This window comes from Plutella xylostella, chromosome 19 (assembly GCF_932276165.1).
Source record: "Plutella xylostella chromosome 19, ilPluXylo3.1, whole genome shotgun sequence".
Lineage (NCBI taxonomy): Eukaryota > Metazoa > Arthropoda > Insecta > Lepidoptera > Plutellidae > Plutella > Plutella xylostella.
In genome coordinates, this window is record NC_063999.1 from 7536150 (window position 1) to 7554925 (window position 18776).

General features: G+C 38.7%; 1 protein-coding gene and 1 non-coding gene across 2 annotated transcripts; both read right to left on the reverse strand.

Annotated features, from left to right (window-relative positions):
- Positions 1 to 68: 68 nt before the first annotated feature.
- On the reverse strand, positions 69 to 17826 carry LOC105391396. The gene is made up of 20 exons (XM_048627933.1): positions 17670 to 17826; positions 17022 to 17195; positions 13658 to 13899; positions 13072 to 13192; positions 12800 to 12876; positions 12590 to 12708; positions 12267 to 12402; positions 6253 to 6368; positions 5322 to 5475; positions 4971 to 5105; positions 4174 to 4293; positions 3779 to 3866; positions 3365 to 3492; positions 2823 to 3046; positions 2554 to 2631; positions 2404 to 2438; positions 2245 to 2312; positions 1957 to 2105; positions 1547 to 1658; positions 69 to 189 (listed from the first exon to the last, which is right to left on the reverse strand). Exons 1-20 carry the CDS (start codon positions 17824 to 17826, stop codon positions 118 to 120), a joined length of 2505 nt encoding a protein of 834 aa, XP_048483890.1. The 3' UTR covers positions 69 to 117.
- LOC119690696 lies at positions 4589 to 4781 on the reverse strand. Its single transcript, XR_005253693.2, has one exon. It is a non-coding gene; the product is annotated as a U2 spliceosomal RNA (small nuclear RNA).
- Positions 17827 to 18776: the final 950 nt, after the last annotated feature.

Genomic DNA, 18776 nt, shown 5'->3' on the forward strand with positions numbered 1-18776 from the left:
GGTAACTAAGTACTTATCTACTTGCATAGATTTTTTTGCTAAGTACTATTTTGCTGATGTGATTTAGATTATGTAAGTACCTTTGGGAATGAAAAATAATATATCTGAGGCGTGAGGTTAAATAATATGCACGTCAGTCTTCTTCTTCACATTCCGGCAACCAAGCCAGTGCCGCAACCGGCTTGAGACCTGCAACAATAAAATGATCCACCTGAGTGTTCCTATTTTCTAGGTAGGTATACTTAATAGAATCTGGCAATTACAAATAATTTGTGAGAAATTAATTCTTCTTCTTATCCTGTCGGTGAAAAACATTAGAGCTGGACTAGTAGACTACTTATACAGATGACACGTCACTCAAACAGGTGAAAGGTCGTGCACCCCATGAGTTCTTTAGCTTTGCAGCTTAGTATTTTTTCGCGATGGACGACAAGAACTTGTTAGGTACTTAAATGGCGGTGATTTGTACACTCGACTGTCGTAGTGCTAGTGTTGAAAAAAAACGTTCGCCATTTCTTTCGTCTATAGGGCACTCTGGGGCTGAATTTATAGTGAATAGCTGTTCCCGCGAGCTTCGCTTCGCCTTAAAAAGTTTTCCCGTGGGAATTCCGGGATAAAATGTAGCCTATGTTCTTTCCCAGGGTCTATACTAGTGTTGCCACGAATAGTGAGTTGGCCGAATACCGAATACCGAATATTCGGCGACACTGCCGGCCGAAGCGCCGAATATTCGGCCGCCGAATATTCGGCGCTACCTGTTTTTTTTTGTTCGTGGAACTTCTATGAAGAAGTCGCTACAGATTATATGAGAAATGCTAATTATTAGGAGGCAGAATGCTGTGGCAAAGATGTTGAATTTTTATTTGATAATAGTTCGCCTAGATCGAATGGCCGATCCTTACAAGTGGTGGTCAGCAAACAAAAAACAATACCCGAACCTTTTGAAATTTGCAAAAACTTATTTATTTATTTAATAACTTAAAACCTATCATTACAGCTACTCCAATGCGATAGGCAAGCAAACAGTTTTATCTTTCTTCTTCACCTGGAAGTAGCGTTTATAGTTAGAGGTTATTTTCTGAGGGTGGTTACAATGAAAAGCGCAATCGTGGGCTACCAAAAAATGCTGAAATGCTCGTTTTTATCCAGCACAACTTACTACTGATTAATTTTAAGTACTAAAATGTTTTGATTTGGAAATAAATACACAATTTTGATTAAAATAACAAGTCATTTTTTACATGATTTACTATTCGGTATTCGGCCCGAATAGTACGCACTATTCGGCCGAATACCGAATACTGAAAAAACTGGCCGAATAGGCCGAATACCGAATAGTTGCCGAATATTCGTGGCATCTCTAGTCTATACCATATGTATACCAAATTTCATTCAAATCCGTTCAGTAGTTTTGGCGTGAAAGAGTAACAGACAGACAGACAGACAGACAGAAAGACAGATAGACACAGTTACTTTCGCATTTATAATATTAGTTAGGATCACCCCAAACTCTAAAGTTTCTACCATAGAACCTTGTCATACCAACCTGCCACGCGCACAGCACCACCAGCCCCGCGAGCAGGGGCTCTCCCCCGGAGACCAGCGCGACACCGAGCAGGGCGGCGTCCAGAGTCACCAGGCTCCACTCCTCGCCCCACCTGCGGCAGAGAGGAAGTTAGCACCAGCCAGCTCATCGCCACATAGAGAACTGGCAACCAAGAAGTTAAATAATGAGTTGGTTGGAATTGGTCCAAGCCTAGAGGAAGGAAGTTTAGATCTTGGGTGAGATATAGAGAGAGAATAGAAAGGAGTAAGTACCTATTTCGATATTATTAGCTGTGTATTGGAAGATACTTTTAACAGGTAAAACGTTGTCTATACATGATTCTTATAGGAACACAAGTCTTTCTTATTAAAAAAGCCTAGTTACTAGTTAGAACAGCGTCCCCCACGTACCAGGTCATCATGAAGCAGGAAGCAGTGTTGTCCTGCGGGTCGTACAGTAGGACGCTAGTGGCGCCGGCCTCCCGTGACGTCACCTCCACGTCTAGCAGACGCTCCAGCAGCGACCGCTCACAGCCCACCCATCTCATGCCGTCCAGCGCCTGAGGGAACATGCAATATACTCATACAAACGCACTAGGTAAGGTAGTGGTTACGTAAGTTATGCTACTTGAGAACTAGATATAAGCATTGAGATTATCGAGAAAATCATTGCAAGAAATGAAATATCTATAAACTTACTCGCTCAAAAAACGCAGCCAAAAATCGCGAAAGAAGTGCTCTCCTGGCTTCGTTGTCTCCCAAATAAGCTGAAATCAAAACAGTATGTACTAAAATAACATTATCATTCAAATAAAAATCGGTTTTACATAATTTACAATAACTTTTTCAAATACTTACATGGACCCGAGACGGATAGTTGTTTATACACCGTCCTGAAAAATAACAATTTGGGAAGCTATATAGCTACATAAAAAAACTATAAGGTTTTCAAATAGAATAGTTTAGTGACACAAGGTGCGATAAAACATAATGGCACTTTTAACCCACCTGAACTGCGGCGCGCAGACCACGCGGCAGCTGGACAGCGGGCCCGCCAGCGCGCGCGCATCCGGGGAGTCGTCGTTTCTGAAAGTTTCAGGGAATTCTTATTACTGACTGTAACTATATGCGACTGTATGATGTTATATAATATTATGATTGAAAGACGTAGGTAGGGAGATACACCTCACTTGGGACCGCACTTGGGATGAATTAAAAACAAAATAGGTGTAATAAATAAAAATATAAGAAAGGACTAGGCCCGCGCCACCACCAACCTGCCATGAACATAATGCGCGTACAGCTCCTCCTGAAACACCAGCACCGACACGCCCAGTCCCTCACACAGGCGAGGCAACGTAGCCGCTGGTGACGTCATCAGGCGGTCTGACAGCCACCGCGCGCCGGCCAGCAGTAGGTAGCCGGCCCACCAGCAGGCGGAGTGCAGCGCCCAGCGGCAGGCGGCGCTCGGGGGCAGGGCGGCGAGCCAGGGGGACGTGAGCTGGGTGGGTGAGGGAGAGAGAGATGCTCTTTGTATTAGATATACATACATTATATTTGTATAACTACATATAAATAGGTTAGCTTAGCTTATAATACCTTCTTATTTTTGAACAACTAACTATTGTGTTCAAATAAAGAAACTAATTATGTTTTGGTTGTATTCATGTATATTGGTATAGTTAACTGGAAACATTGTTGGAAATAATTCTGAGTTGAGGGGTATCACCATCACCACGCACGAACGGTCAAGCAGAAATGTATTTATCGCTTTTTTAAGCCGTTAATGCTAATTACGATATCTACATATATTAATTACGTGTATAAGAATCAGAGTGAGTGCGACAGTGAACCCGGGGTGCACGCGGCGCCGGGCCTGCATGAGGCTCCACTCCCGCGCCACCATCGCCGTCTTCCACGCACTGGACTTCTCCAGAACTGGTGACACTGTAGGTCAAAAAAGAACTCATTTTGGATACTATGAAAAATACTGAAAAATTCTAAAGTCAAGCAAATTAGCCTCTTAAGCTGCGTACAGACCGGCTCAACGAACGCCCAACGATGGATATTTATCATACATAATACAGAGCAGATTGCAGCAACGAAGGTCAACGAAACCCGTTCGTTGGCGTTCGTTTGGCCGGTCTGTAGGTACGCAGCTTTACAGTTAAAGCTTAGGTAGTACTTTTTGTCTATTAAAACTCTGGTTAAATAGGACTTATTTTTTGTTTACCTTTGGTTTGCGGATTGTATTCCGACCAGTCCAGGAAGAAAATATCGCAGTTACATTGCTTCCAGTTGACCCATGCCACTTTTACAATCTGAAAATGATCATAGGTAATTTAATTTTGTCATTGTTGTAGAGGTATTCTTGACTCTGATTTTCTGCAAACTGTAAGTATGTACTAATGAAAATATAAAGTACTTAATTAAATGATATGTCGAGGACAGACTGTTACTGCACCCTTTAGGAGAGACGTGTAGGCAATTTACGTATTGGCTGATGATGATTTTTATTCCTATAGTTACATCTTATCGAAACAACGAGTCAAGTACCTATTTATGTAGTATGCACTAGATCTGAAGATAACACTGAGTATGAAATGAGTATAAGTACATTATATTTACTTTCAATGAGATAGCGGCATAGATGAACGCGGCGACCGTATGCTCTTCGCCGCGAGACAGCGGCAGCCCCGGCGCCCCCGCCTCCGCCGCCGCCGTGTGCAGGCTCGAGAACAGTGCTGCCTGGTGGGATCACACTCACAGGTTTAGTACGTTACGTAATAATGTCGGTCGTATATCTACTTAATTTGTATTGAAATTGAAGCGTGTGAATTCTGGACTGGAAACGTAGTAATAGGAAGGCCTAACAGAAGTTACAGAACAAGAGACTCACCTTTAGTCAGTGACCTTCACCACCTATCAGTTACTTGTTAAATAGTTATAAGGCGGATAAGGCCTAACGGTCACGAATAGTTGTACTATCTGCCACATAACAGAACTATTCGTGACCGCTAGGGGTGGATGATGATATTAGCTTGTTATTTGGGCCGATCCCGGCGGCACTGCAATGCCGGGCCGACCCGTGACGGGAGTGGAGCGAGCCCCGAACGTCCCATCGGTTTACAAAAATCAGATTAATATACTGGTCCCTCAGTGAGGGAACTTTCAGATATTAAGCTGAAAAGAACAGATACTACACTTTGATCTTAGCCAAAAGGCCGAGAAGCGATAACTATCAATTAAAAACTCGACGAAGCCATCAAACCAGAAAAACTCTTAATACCGAGATGTAGAAATGGGGATAGTGTCATCTAGGGGATTTTTCAGGAACTATTTAGTAGGTATTTATATACCGCTTCACTAGCGCCATCTACTTGTTAAGGTGGGGAAACCTGGAACTAACTGGTAACAGTACTTACAAAATACAAGGCATCCGCGATACATCCCGTCATGATCGGTAGTAAAGAGATATACAAAGCTCCTCTTTTCACAGCGCCTCGCCACTGAATTACAGCGTATACAGCCAGAAATGCACCAAAGACCCCTCCCCAAATCTGAAATGAAATTAAAATAAACATTACTACGGAACTTAATAAAAAGCTTCGACTTGGACTTTCAATTGTTTTCTATGCGTCAGCAATCAGCATAGCACGGATTATAATTTTCTTATTTCAAAGAAGACAGTTCGGCACATTTAAAACTTAACTGTGGCCTTTGTGTTTTGTGAATGTTGAAATATAAGCCTTAATAAATAGATCGCCTTGACCAACCTCTAATCCCCTCAGTACTCCCGCCGGTGGCAGATCGCAGTGGACCCTGAAGCTGACGGGTACGCTGGTGGACACGGGAGACTTGCTGGCGTACTGTGCCTCTACGCTAACTGACACGACCATGCCGCCTGACTTGGTCTTCTCTCTTTGCACCCTGAGATGTGATTCTGGTGTAAGTATTTGTAGAATCGTACATAGGACATTGCATCTAGTTTTTAAGTATATGGCAAAGCAAGTTTCATCAAAATTGGTTAAGTCGTTCAAAAGTTATGAGATAATGTGTCATGATCGTATTTTTTTTAACTTCCGGTGGCGTTTTACTACGAAATTCGTAGCGTGGTGCTACGGTGGGCGTAGCAGCTACGTCGCGTAGGCATTACACAATTTATTTTCAAAATTTGCAAATTAATGTGGATTAATCTAATGAGTATGTATTCGTGTAAAGTATTATGTACAAATAAATTTATTTTTTTTAGATCTTTATTTACTTTCATAAAAAGTTTGTACAATAATTATTACAAAAACCACCCCTCGAAAACCGCGAGGTTTATATGGGGGTAGCTGAATCGCTGTTCATACAAAAAGAAATCACAATTTAATATTGACTTATATAGCTATTTGTCATGCGACAATGGATCCCTGTATCAAATACTACGATCCATTTTCGCACGACTTATGTTAACTTATACATAGTTACTTGTTTGAAATACATTTCTAAACACCACCTAAAATCTGTTGATCAATAATCGACTTTTAGGTAGTGTTGTTTTAGGATCTGTTTTACTTTATTTTTATTTGTATCTAGACTGTCTAGCACTTCTGTAGGTAACTCGTTTAGTGATTTTGACAACATATATTCCCATTTTCTTTTCCCATAGAAGTTATTATAATGCGGTAACACGTACCTTGACAGGTAATATAAAATACTTACTTGAGGAAAACAGTAAATATCCGCAAATACACAGTACTAGTGATATTATTAGTGGCTGACGTGGCGTTGGCCAGCAGGAAATATCGACGGAACTTATTGGACGACCACTCCGCTCTCTGAAACGATAAAATGTCACCAATAAAGTTGCACTTTACGATCTGACGAAGCGGTTTCGTGTTCTAATGTGGAAGCGGATATTGAAACTTCTAGTTACATAAAATACAATATGCTTGTAAAACTTAAATGAAATTGACAAAAAGGTGGTTTTATTGGTGTATATTTTATTTTATTTGTTTTTATTTGTTTATTTTAAGATCAACAAACAGTAGTACAGTGTATGTTACAAATCATGGCATTAAAATATTATGGTATTAAATCAATGTACTACCAACACAGTTAACCACGGATTACAAAAATAGTATTTTATGATTTAAACAAATATTATTTAGCTTATTTAAAAAAAAAATAATAAACTAACTTAAAATTATAAATGGGACACGTAAAACAATAGACAAAAACAATTATCTAACAATGATAAAACATATTATTAAGTACATATTTGTAAAAATCTATATAAAAATATAAAAATATATACCTGTATACAAAGCAATTATAATATATGATAGTTAGATATTATTAAGTACTAGGTATTGTAAACAATATTGTATATTGTATGTATATAAACGGTATAATAATAATTATATTACGGTAAATTTTCAAGAATATGAATGATATGTCTCCTATAACTACTTGGTTTACTTGATAGGATGTCGATACCACCAAACAATTTATTGTACGAATTACATAGGCGATTAAATGGCTCACGTTTGCCAGCGTTAGTACGGGCTGTGGTCGTAGCGAAAAGCTGATAGGGATGTGCAGCCCGCGCGGGCGTCGCACGGCCGGGCACGCGGTAGCAGAGCTTATTGTTCAGAGCAATACAGTCATATTTAGAGTGACAAAGGTCATACAGAAACATGGCGTCTAGTAGTGTGCGTCGATGCTCAAGGGATAAGATTGAGTAATTACTAAGTAGCATTAAGTATGAAATTTTAGAGCGAAAACATCGATAGTGTATTGATCGAAGGAACTTTTTCTGCACCATTTCGATGGATGTGTTGTATTTATCGTAAAAAGGATTCCATACAGCGACTGCATATTCGAGCTGTGATCTTATGAGAGACTTGTACAAGTGGAGAAATGTGTGTGGTTTTTTAAAATGTTTACTGGATCTCATGACGAAACCGAACATCTTGAAGGCTTTATTTATTATTGTTTCTATGTGAATGTCTAGGTGAAGTTTACTGTCCAGTATGACTCCAAGGTCTCTGATTGAATCAACCCTTGCGATGGGAGTGTCACCGAAGAGGTATGAGAATTTGATTTTATTAATTTTTTTGGTGAAACTGATTACTTTACACTTATTTATACTTAGTTCTAGTTTGTTGTCGTGGCAGTAATCAGAGAATCTGTTCAAGTCCTGCTGGAATGCAACTAGATCAGTATCATGTTCGACAATATGGTAGATTTTTAAGTCATCTGCATATAACAAGTATTTACAGAACTTAAAGCATTTATGTACATCGTTTATGAATAAAACAAAAAGCAGAGGTCCCAAAATAGAGCCTTGCGGTACTCCTGAGCTGATCCTTACTGGCTTTGATTCATACCCGTTAATTACTACTCTTTGAGAACGATTGGTAATGTATGACTTAAACCATCTCCAGAGATTACCTCGTATGCCATTAAAGGCTATTTTATCTAGTAAAATTTTATGGTCCACTCTGTCGAAGGCTTTACGAAAGTCTGTGTAGATGCTGTCGATCTGTTTATTTTTATCTATACCTTCGAATAGATAGGAGGTATAAACTAGGAGATTTGTCACAGTGGAGCGTTTTTGAACAAAGCCATGTTGTTCAGGCAATATATTATTATGCAAAACTGGGTATATTATGTTATGTACAAGCCTTTCAAAAAGCTTCGACAGAGCAGACAATATTGAAATAGGACTATACTTGTCTACTTGATCTTTTGGTCCATCTTTGTGAACTGGTGTTATATTTGCCACCTTCCAGATACTTGGAAAAATACCCTCAATCAGACATTTATTATATAAAATATGTAAGGGTATGGAAATAGTGTCTGCGGTCTGTTTCAAAAATATTGGGTGTATTCCATCAGAACCAGAGCCTTTAGTTAAATCCAGCTGCTTTAGTTGAGTGACTATATCATGACAGGGAATGTGTATTTGATTTAAAAAAAATAATGTCCTCCTAGCCGAATTTCGACCACGGCGGCCAATCTCAATTGAGATCAGCCATCTACATGTGTCCTTGACATCATACCTGTCAATATCAACTATACTATTTATAGTATAATCGTCTGACAAGCTAGAAGGCTCGAAAACAGAGAGGAAGAACTCGGAGAATAGTTCGCATATCTTTTCAGGCTCATTAGATAGGGTGTCTTTGTATTGTACTGTGCTAGGAATATCAGATTTTCCTTTAAGGTTAGAGATGTAGGTCCAAAAGTGCTTTACGTTATCCCGAATGCTGTCCTCAACACAATTCATGTACTTCTTATAGCATACCTCAGACTCATGCTTAAATCTTTTACGATACAAGGAAAATATCTCATAGTCCGACTGGTTTTGAAATTTTTTCCACTTGATCCAGCTTTTTGTTTTGTTTTTGTGGATATGAATAAGTGATCGAGTAAACCAAATGGGGTAGTGCAATTTTTAGCCGGTTTCAATGGTACATGTTTTTTTTATTATATTGTAAATATGTTCATAAAAAATATTCACTGCTGTTTCAGCAGGTTGTTGTTGTAATAGATTTGCCCAATCAATACCAGAAATATCTTTGTTAACGACAGTATAATCCGCTTTATTAAAGCAATACTTATAGCTTGGTTGACGAGGAATTGAACTCAGATTTTTTATTTTAAATAACATGTAGAATGGAGGGTGAAATTTATCCGGAGGTACAAGTGGTACCGGGACGGGGAAGCAGGATGACTCGACTTCACGGACCAATACCAAATCCAAAATTCTACGATTTATATTTCTGAGTTTATTGATCTGGCGACAGCCGAGTTCTGACATAAATTCAAGCAGATGGCGATTACATTGTGGTGCACTAGCATACATAATAGGGGTACAATATGCATCATTATCTTGGCATTCCTGTAGTGGTAAATTATAGTCACCTATAATACAATAATTGTCAAAGTCTCCGGTTTGTAGCATTTGCAGTAAAGACGTGAAGTGCGATTCGTAAACTTCAGCACTCATTTTGGGCGGGATGTACGCAGCACTGATAAGATGCGGGGGACGAGCTCGGTCGGCGGTGGGTATCTGCAGCACGAGGTGGTCGACGCCGGGCGGGCTGGCCGCGCGCGCCGCCTGCGGCTGGGCCAGGGTGGCTCCGAGCGAGTGCGCCACCGCTATCAGGACACCGCCTCCGTCCTGCTTTTTGCATATAAGACGATCACGATCGCATCGAAAAACTGCATAGCGACCGTCTATAAAGGCCTTATTAGAGATGTCAGATATAAGCCATGTTTCTGTTAAGACTATGACGTCATAAGAGTGAGATAATATATTCATATATAGTGTGTGCAGCTTTGTCCTTATGCCCCTGCAATTTTGGTAATAAATGGAAAGGTTAACATTATTATTGCTACCAATCATTGTTGACTGAAAACGAACATTTGTATTAGGTATTTATACTGACATGGGGTAAAGCATAATTGTGTAAGTTTAGTCTTCACTGACAAGCATAGAACAACGCGGACTTCATACTCAATGCTGACAAGTAATAATTTGCTGAGACAGCCATATAAAATGTGAATAAAACATATCATGTCATGTGGTTTAAAGACAGTGTTATAGACGCATAGTGTAATATCAATATCAATATACTTGAATTTAATACTATAATCATATAATATTATACATAAGTAGGTAAACATAAACGAAACATGTATTATCAGAAAAAGGTATTTTAGGAATGTTACAGGCAAGTTTGAGCATTTTAATCTGTAGGCGTAGACATAGGTCACAAGTGATATATAGACTACCGTAAGATACATGGTTATAAGAAACAAGAAATCAATATAAGATGCGTATGCATGCATGTATACAAAAAATATATTTATCAAGAGTATTTTAGGTTTATTTGTTTCGCGGTTTAATCTTGCATAGGTCCTTGTGCGATCTGATGGCGATGACTGGTGAGTTGTCGGATTCGCGGACAAGTATAGTGGCGTGCTTAACCCATACATACTTGTACTCGTATTGTTTAGTTTTCTCACGACATTCCCGAAACAATTTCTTACTGCTCAGGGTTAGGTGCTCGTTACAATATATCTTATCTTTTTCATGGTTAGACAGCCCGAGCTCATTAGCCGTTACTCCTTTCCGTAACCGGAAGGCGCTCAGAATATTGTCGCGCAATATACGCGAAGAGACTTTGACGATGATGTTCTTCGGTCGGCGGCTGTCCGGCTGCGCGTGCGGCACACGGTGTACGGAGACGACGTCACTCTGTGCTATCTGTACATTTATGAGTGAGCCCAGGGACTCAATTAGCCTAAGAAGGTTTTCGCCTCTTTTTTCGGGAACGTTAACCAACTCTAGATTACACTGCCTTGCCTGCTGTTCAAGACTATCTATTTTGGACTCCAGGAGGACAATCGCATCCGAAGTTTTATCAGCATTTATATGTCCGGTTTCTAATTTTGCCACTTTCTTTGTGTAATCATCGTATTGACTTGCTAGAAACTGAGTCGACGTCTGTAATTCCGTAAGATTATTGTTAACCGCCGATTGACTCGATTCTAATGTGAGCACACGTTTCTCCAGCTTTGTTTGGTTGGATCGTAGATCATTAATTTCGCTTTTAATTTCGGATGTGGTTGCAGTGAGAATATCCAGGTCATTTCTAATGCTGGTGATATTTGCACTTATATTTGATATGTTACTGGACAAGTCCTGGCGCCAGTCGCTTAATGTGTTTCTAATCTCTGCAGAGAAGGAATTAAAAGCATCGAATAGATCACCATCCGGGTGTTTTCGTTTTCTTAATGCTACATTTGGTTGCTCGGCCGAGCTTGCGAGCTCGGGGTTTGATAAATGTAGGTTGGATTTTGCAGGAGAGCGTTGTATCATAGACATTGTTAATTGCCTCTCAGAGTAAAGTTGTATGTGCTCGAAAGTTGTTCTACGTCTGGGAGTGTCTAATCTATGACCGCGGCCGCTGTGACGGTATTATGTATTATGTGTATAGCAATCATTACCAGACAACTTTCACATTATTACCGCCCTCTAATTTGTCACTTTGTTTCCGCAATATATAAGGTTGCCTGTAAGAGTCTATAAGTATGTTTTTTGTATGTGTGATTTATGTGGTGTTCAATAAAGCAATATTCTATCCTATTCTATTATTTATGTTTTAGGTGCAGTAAAAACAAAGTTTTTTTTAGGAAAAAAACATTGATCTTATCATTAATTAGTGTTAAGTATGTGTGGACTGAAACTGAATGATAGGATAAGGAATAGTATTATAAGAGAGCGAGTTGGAGTAAAAGAAGACGTAGTGACCAAAATTGAAAAAGGAATGTTGAGATGGTTTGGTCACATTGAAAGGATGGATGAAAGAAGACTGACGAAAAAAATTTACTGTGCAGAGATGAATGGTTGTGTCGGTAGAGGACGTCCTAGGCGAAAGTATGTCGACCAGATAGGCGACATACTCAAGAAGAGCCAAATTAGGAGTTTCCGAAACCGACGTGCGTGTATGAAGAGACTAATGAATGTTGAGGAAGCGAAAGAAGTATGTCAGGATCGTGGCACGTGGAGATCCATAGTCTCTGCCTACCCCTCTGGGAGACAGGCGTGAGTATATGTATGTATGTATGTATGTATAATGTGGGATATGGTTATTTCAACTGATATAAAAAATACGAGTAGTTATTGTGTATTTGATCTCTTCTATGTTTTATAAACCTACCTGTATAATTTTTCCATTGGGTTTTCGTATGGCGACAGGAATTGGTTGATAATTTCCATTCATACTGATGTATGGCGCTAGAGTATTCCCTGCGTCCAATTTCTCCAGATCGGTAATATTCAATTTGCAATAAATCCTGTTAACAGAATATATAAGCGAGTTATTTAATTATTATTTTTTAGATAACAGCTACCATCTTGCTACCATTGATTAGATCTTCATTATTGTTGCCCAATTATGTTTTTAACTCATATTTTTGTCATCGTAACCCAAGTCAATGCAAAAGTATATATTTATTTAATAATATAACATACGATACCTACGATAGATCTCGTCCAATGAGTATGGACTTCGGTAGAAAACATGAAGAGTCTATGGCCATTTCAGGCAACTTCATTCCCCCATCAGAAGTGTGGGTTATTGTGGTCAAGAGCAAGGTATCCTGAAATAATTATTCATTTTATAACAAAGATAAACTTGTCGACACGAGAATCTGGTAAGAATATTCATTATAAGATCGGTCAAGCAGATACCTTATTGGAAGACATTTGAATTTCTCCAAGATTTTTGCCATTATTAGAGGACAGATCCAATAAAAGAACAGGCAAACCTAGAAAAAATGATACGAAGAAATTAAGTAACCAAAATATCAAAAAATCATTTTTAAGCTTAATATAAGAGGTTTCGTTTTTGACTTACGAAAAAGGCAAACTTTTTGGCATACCGAAATTAAGTAAAACAAATTGTTGTCCTACTAAACATGAAACGTCTCTTATAACAATAACATCAAAGCAGTCGTTATTACCAGCGGGTCTGGGCACGTGTGCGGGCTGCGTCCACAGGCGACACGGCCCACCACGGTCTGTCGGGTTCAAACTACGAACACACAAGTTGGCTAGTCTACGGCACGCGCGCACGTCTCCTAGCTGAAACAAACATAGTTATAAAGAATTATAATTTTTGTGTATACTTTTGAAAGTTAGATCATCATCATCAGTCGTTGAGCAGCCATTGCTGGAAAATCTTGACATTGGCTTATTCAAGGAGCGTCACAACACTGCGTGACCTCGGCCTTCCACATCCAGTCACTAACTCCTACCAATGGTCGTCGCAGCATCGGGCTGAGGGCTGAGGGGAACCGCGTCTACTTAAATCATGTTACATACACGAAATCTCGTAAATACTTATCCTTTTTTATGTTTGTAAGAGTTAATACACTAACTTCATCATCATCATCATCATCATCAGCCAATAATCATCCACTGCTGGACATAGGCCTCTCCCAAGGAGTGCCACAACACTCGGTCCTCGGCCTTCCTCATACACTTACTTACTTAAGTCAAATTTGTTATAAAACACCTCTTCTATTTTTTCTTCTTTTTTCTACTTACCGTACACAAATACTCAAACTTCACCACATCCAACAACTCATTAGCCGTCATCATCTTCTCCTCATACTTCGGTCTGGTAGTCAGAAACGCCTTGGGCACGCAGCTCCCGCGCACGGGCACGTGGTTGCGTGGACACGCGCACGCGTCGCAGCGCACGCACGCGTTTCCCTGCGCCCGGTAGCCGCGCGCGCACTTCACGCACTGCACCTCGCGCAGGGGGGAGCCGTCCCAGTTCTGGGTCACTGGGGGTGGTGAAAAGTTAGGTAGGTGCCTAAGTGGTGTATTCATGAAGACTAGGTTTTAGGTGGAGCACTTTGTATTTTTTGTGCCCAGCGAAAGGGCTTTTAGCATTCTTCTTCTTCTTGGGGTGTCGGTGAGTAAACAGTTGTAGGAGTAGATACATAAGGTAACGGGTCCATATATCGCGGTATTCAAAATGGCGTCCTTATTTCGAGTTATATTTATTTTCATGATTATTACTCATTTTAATAGGTTTGGATACTCTAAAATTACATTTAATCGTTCATTATCTTTAACTGAAACTACTTGATGTAGTAAATATGTTTAAAATTGCCTAAAATTACTAAAAACTCATGTAATGTGCCGTGGGGGCGACGCCGCCATGTTTTTCATACAAACGCGACCCGGCTTACGTAAGGCCAGCCATATTTAATAATTGTGTTTTTTAATATTTATACGACGTTCAACTTTGTAAATAGTTTATATTTAGTTTATTATATTCTTATACTTACATTAAATTAAAATTTTAACTCTTTTTGAACTAATTTAACCCCTTTAAACTCAAAAACAAAATACCTCGGTATAAGGGCCTGATTTTTATACGTTGTTCCTAACTCCGAGTTACCCTCGGTATAAGGAAAAATACTATGTCATGATTTTTAGCTTATAACTTTACAAATAATAACATTTGAAGTATATGCTTGATTACATAATAATAATGATGAACGTGACAAGCTTATAACCTAATTCGGCGGTACAAAATATCCTCTAGGAATCTTAATATGACACGATAATTGTTGACGCAAAAAACATGGTTACCTAGAAAACCTTAGCTTAGTATGTATATTTGAAATGATAAAAAACACTGTTATTTTATCGCTATTAACGTAAGTGATACATATTTTTACCAATATTTTATGTATGATTTGAGTAACATATCTATGTTGTTTCTAAATCGATAATTTGATAACTCGAAATATGGATTATTAAAATACTTGCTGAACCCCTAATATGGAGTATGACATTTTACATAGGTAGGTAACTCGGAAATCGGAATATGACTACATCACACCTTCTCAGTGTCATCCGATGCCGTCATCAAACCATAAAATCAAGATGAATTAGCGACTTTCTTCCTAAATATAAAAGTATAACGAAACTACTACTAGATACTACCTACTTATTACTCTTTATAAAAGAAGAAAGAAAGAAATTTGTAGACGTAAAACTTTATTTGGGTGAATAAAATAACACACACGACGGTTGAGTTTTTATAACACTTATATACACAATTGCCTAATTTCATTTCTGTATTTTATTTCCATTATCCTTCTACTTCTCGGCCTGATGGCCGTTGTAATATTGTTATCCCAGAATTCCCAGATAAATGAATGTCCTGTATACTGCATTTCATGTTTGGTTAAGGGATCTGGTTGATTTTTTCATTTTCTTGTTGTTGTCACTGAAAAATAAAGTAAGTAGGTAAATTGTATGGATAGTTGACAGAATTAAGCTTATCCTTATAAGTTGGTACCCATTTTCACAAAACTTAGTGAGTTTAGAAACGAAAACGCTAGAACAAAAACCTAGGTTAGTAACTAAACTGATGCCAAATTACTGATAAAAACATAAAAATATTTCCATTTTACGTAATTTCCTAAAATAATTCGCACACAAGCTTACCTTATCGGTTTTCCAATTGCATATTGCAAATACAAACATAATAATTTAATAAAAGATTCTCTCTTAATAAAAGATCTGTTTTCTAATGTAAAGACTTAACAAAAATACTTTCAAAGAATAGCGGCAAACTTTTCGGCGGAAAATTGAACATGGCGCCGGCGCGCCTCCAGTCCATCGCGCATGCGCCATAGAGATGTACCTAGTGCAATGTTCCTTGCTTCCGACCTATGCTTGAATGAAAAAATAATCGATGCTGGATCGATTCCTGGGTAGATACTTTTATTATAATCATATTCGTTTATGGTAAATACATTAGGTACTCATCGGAAATTAGTACTGATAAGGTATTTGGCTTTTGTAAGTATTCGATACTTTTCCTCATCCCTTACACATCTACTTTTATTACGTATCATCAACTTTTAAACATTTAAGTAAGAACATAAAATATCGTGGAAAAATTATAGACCTTACTTAGATAAAAACTATAGTAAAAAATGTTTAAATCATTCGAGTTCAATAATCGATTATATTCGATTACTGTCACTATTTCATCAATTTACCCCATCTCTACTCTATTTTTTTTTAATCGCTTGGAAAAGTCCATAGAACATCATAGAAGCATTATGAATATTTTTTCTAGCCAATGTTACCAGTTGCAATAATGAATTATGAAAATGTTACATAAATAATAGAAATTATCACGAAAACCAATATAAATGGAGAGTATTTAATTCTTTTCATTATTTTCAACTACTATTTAGAATAATTAAATTTATTTGGAGTACTTTAAGGTTAAAAAAGTATATCGATATTTTCCATTGTAATTTCTTTATGTTCATGGCCACACTCATGGAGCCACTGACAGGACTAACTCGGAATATGGAACAGGCTACCTCGGTATATGGAAGAAACCATAATCCTACCTCGGTATTAGGGCAAATCGACATGTGTAATAAATTATATTTTTTTAAGTATAATTAATGTGTTATCAATGAATCTGTGTTAAGAAATATAAAATTTAACGTATATTCTTACAGAAAACAATATTTCACATCAATATTGATGGTTACAAATGCTTATTTTTCTTACTTACTTTCAAATGTTGTTATTTACCTCGGAATATGGACCCGTTACCTTAGTAGTAATCTATAAGTACCCTAGTCACCGTGGTGAAAGGATTAGCCAGAAGATTTGCGACGGTATGAGGAACTGGCGATTCTTAACTACACCACTACCACTACATTAAGGTCCAAAAAACAAATGCTAAAAGATGATGACATGCATGCTATATTCTACTGAGAGTACTCGTATAAGTGTCGAACTCTTCAACTTTCCAACAAAAGTAATGCAGTTTTTGTTCAGTAACCTTTCAAAATTTTATAAAAAAGGCATCACAATTATCAATCGTTTCTATCCTTCACCACAACTTGCTTATACCTACCAGCAATATAATCCGCCGGGCACTTCCTACAAGCCACCCGCCCGGCTGCGTCCTTCTGGCAGCGCCGCGGCACGCACGCGCCGCCGTCAGCTGCCAGCTGCTCCGAGCTGCTGCAGCGCAGGCAGCGCGCCGGGGACTCCCGCCGGCTGCCCGGGGAGCAGGTGCAGCTGAAGCCTGGGGTGATGGAAGTGGTGGGGTATAATTAGGTAAGTACTAATTTTATTTCCATTTTGAACACATTATAATAAAAAAAAATTGCACCTTCTGTGGGGCGAGTGGTGGGCGGACATAAATATCTCATCTTCATCAGCCCATAGGGTGCTTGAAAGAAGCAGGGAGTAAGTATTATCTGTTTTTTTATAAATTAACGTCCAGCGTACCCTGGGCATGCAGTCGGTCAAATCACTTACAATATACCTACTTAAATATAACTGACAAATCCTTTCACTCTAGTCCTTACACTCCACTACTGGATATACACCTCTCCTAAAGACCACTTTACAATACTGTCCTCGGATTTCCTCAAAGGCTACAGGTCTGTCTGTTCAGCAGGCTGGATGGCGCCCGTCGCTTCTATAGCGTGTTTATTTACGCTCCGTAGCAACTATAGCAGTTAACTTTACGTAGTTGGAATAGGTATGTACTTACCATCAGCATCAGGTACCATAGAGCTGTTGGCCGGGCACGCCTGGCACACCATCAGGCCGGGGTCGAAGTACTGCCCCGGACTGCAGCTCTGAGGCCATTCCACACCCAGCGCCAAGTGTACGAGCAAATATATTAGAGCATATCTCGACGATGTCATTGCTTATTTCTTTCTCTAGGTATTTAGGATTTAATTCGGTTGAATTAGCAAAAATGTATATATAAAATAATTGAAGCTAGTAAAGGTAAACAAAACAAAGTGTTAACGTTAGCTAACGCTGGTTTGTTTGTTATGTGAGTTAGTTGCTAGGCAACCGAGTATAGCGGAAATGGGGCGATGCAGGGCTACGCTCCATGTTGAATTTATGAGGAGGATGCAACATTCAATATTTAACGCTTAGGTAACTTTAGCATAAGCTTAAATGTGTCCGCACTCGATCGAAAATCAGTGACCCAGTTTTTGTAGGAGGAAAATAGAACGCTATGTTTTCAACGTGTGCCATGCACAACGTCCTACATAAAGTTGGAAAGAAATAGAACGTAAATCAAAACAAAGAATAAGTACCTATAGGTACTTACAAGTCCTACAAAAAAAAATGTCGAGCGGGCCCCTTATAATGTAGGTTGTACAACCTACATTATAAGGGGCCCGCTCGACATTTTTTTTTTACATTAACTTTATGGTTAAGGTATCAATAAAATATCATTTTAAAAACATTAAATCTTTATTTTCCCTATAAAACATTTAATTATTTGTTTAATTGACTAGTTAAGTACACATCCAAATCAAGGTAGATAAGTACATTAAATTATAAGGGCGGATTCGACCAACGTCGAGTAACTTTTTACTCACGAGTAAAGTACTAGTTACTCGCGAGTAAGCAGATTTTGCATTCTACCAAACCTGAAACCAAGATAAGTAGCTTATCCCAAGAATAAAATGTTATACCGCCAAAATTGACCGTGTAACGAGCTTATCCGAGAGTAATTTTGTAATGGCGGCAGCACATCAGCTGATTAGAAAACCGTCATAATGACATATAAACACATCTGTCAAAACATAAACAAAAGTACGTTTAAAGGCAAAGTCTCCGAATAACAACAGCGAAT

Bases quoted from the DNA above. Each gene is read 5' to 3' on its own strand.
- LOC105391396 (XM_048627933.1), bottom strand. From the start codon at position 17,826: ATGACATCGTCGAGATATGCTCTAATATATTTGCTCGTACACTTGGCG. The intron at 13,193-13,657 runs GTAAGTAGAAAA...TGTTTGTTTCAG, and splicing joins AGTTTGAGTATTTGTGTACG to CTAGGAGACGTGCGCGCGTG. The intron at 12,709-12,799 runs GTATCTGCTTGA...TAATTATTTCAG, and splicing joins TTCAAATGTCTTCCAATAAG to GATACCTTGCTCTTGACCAC.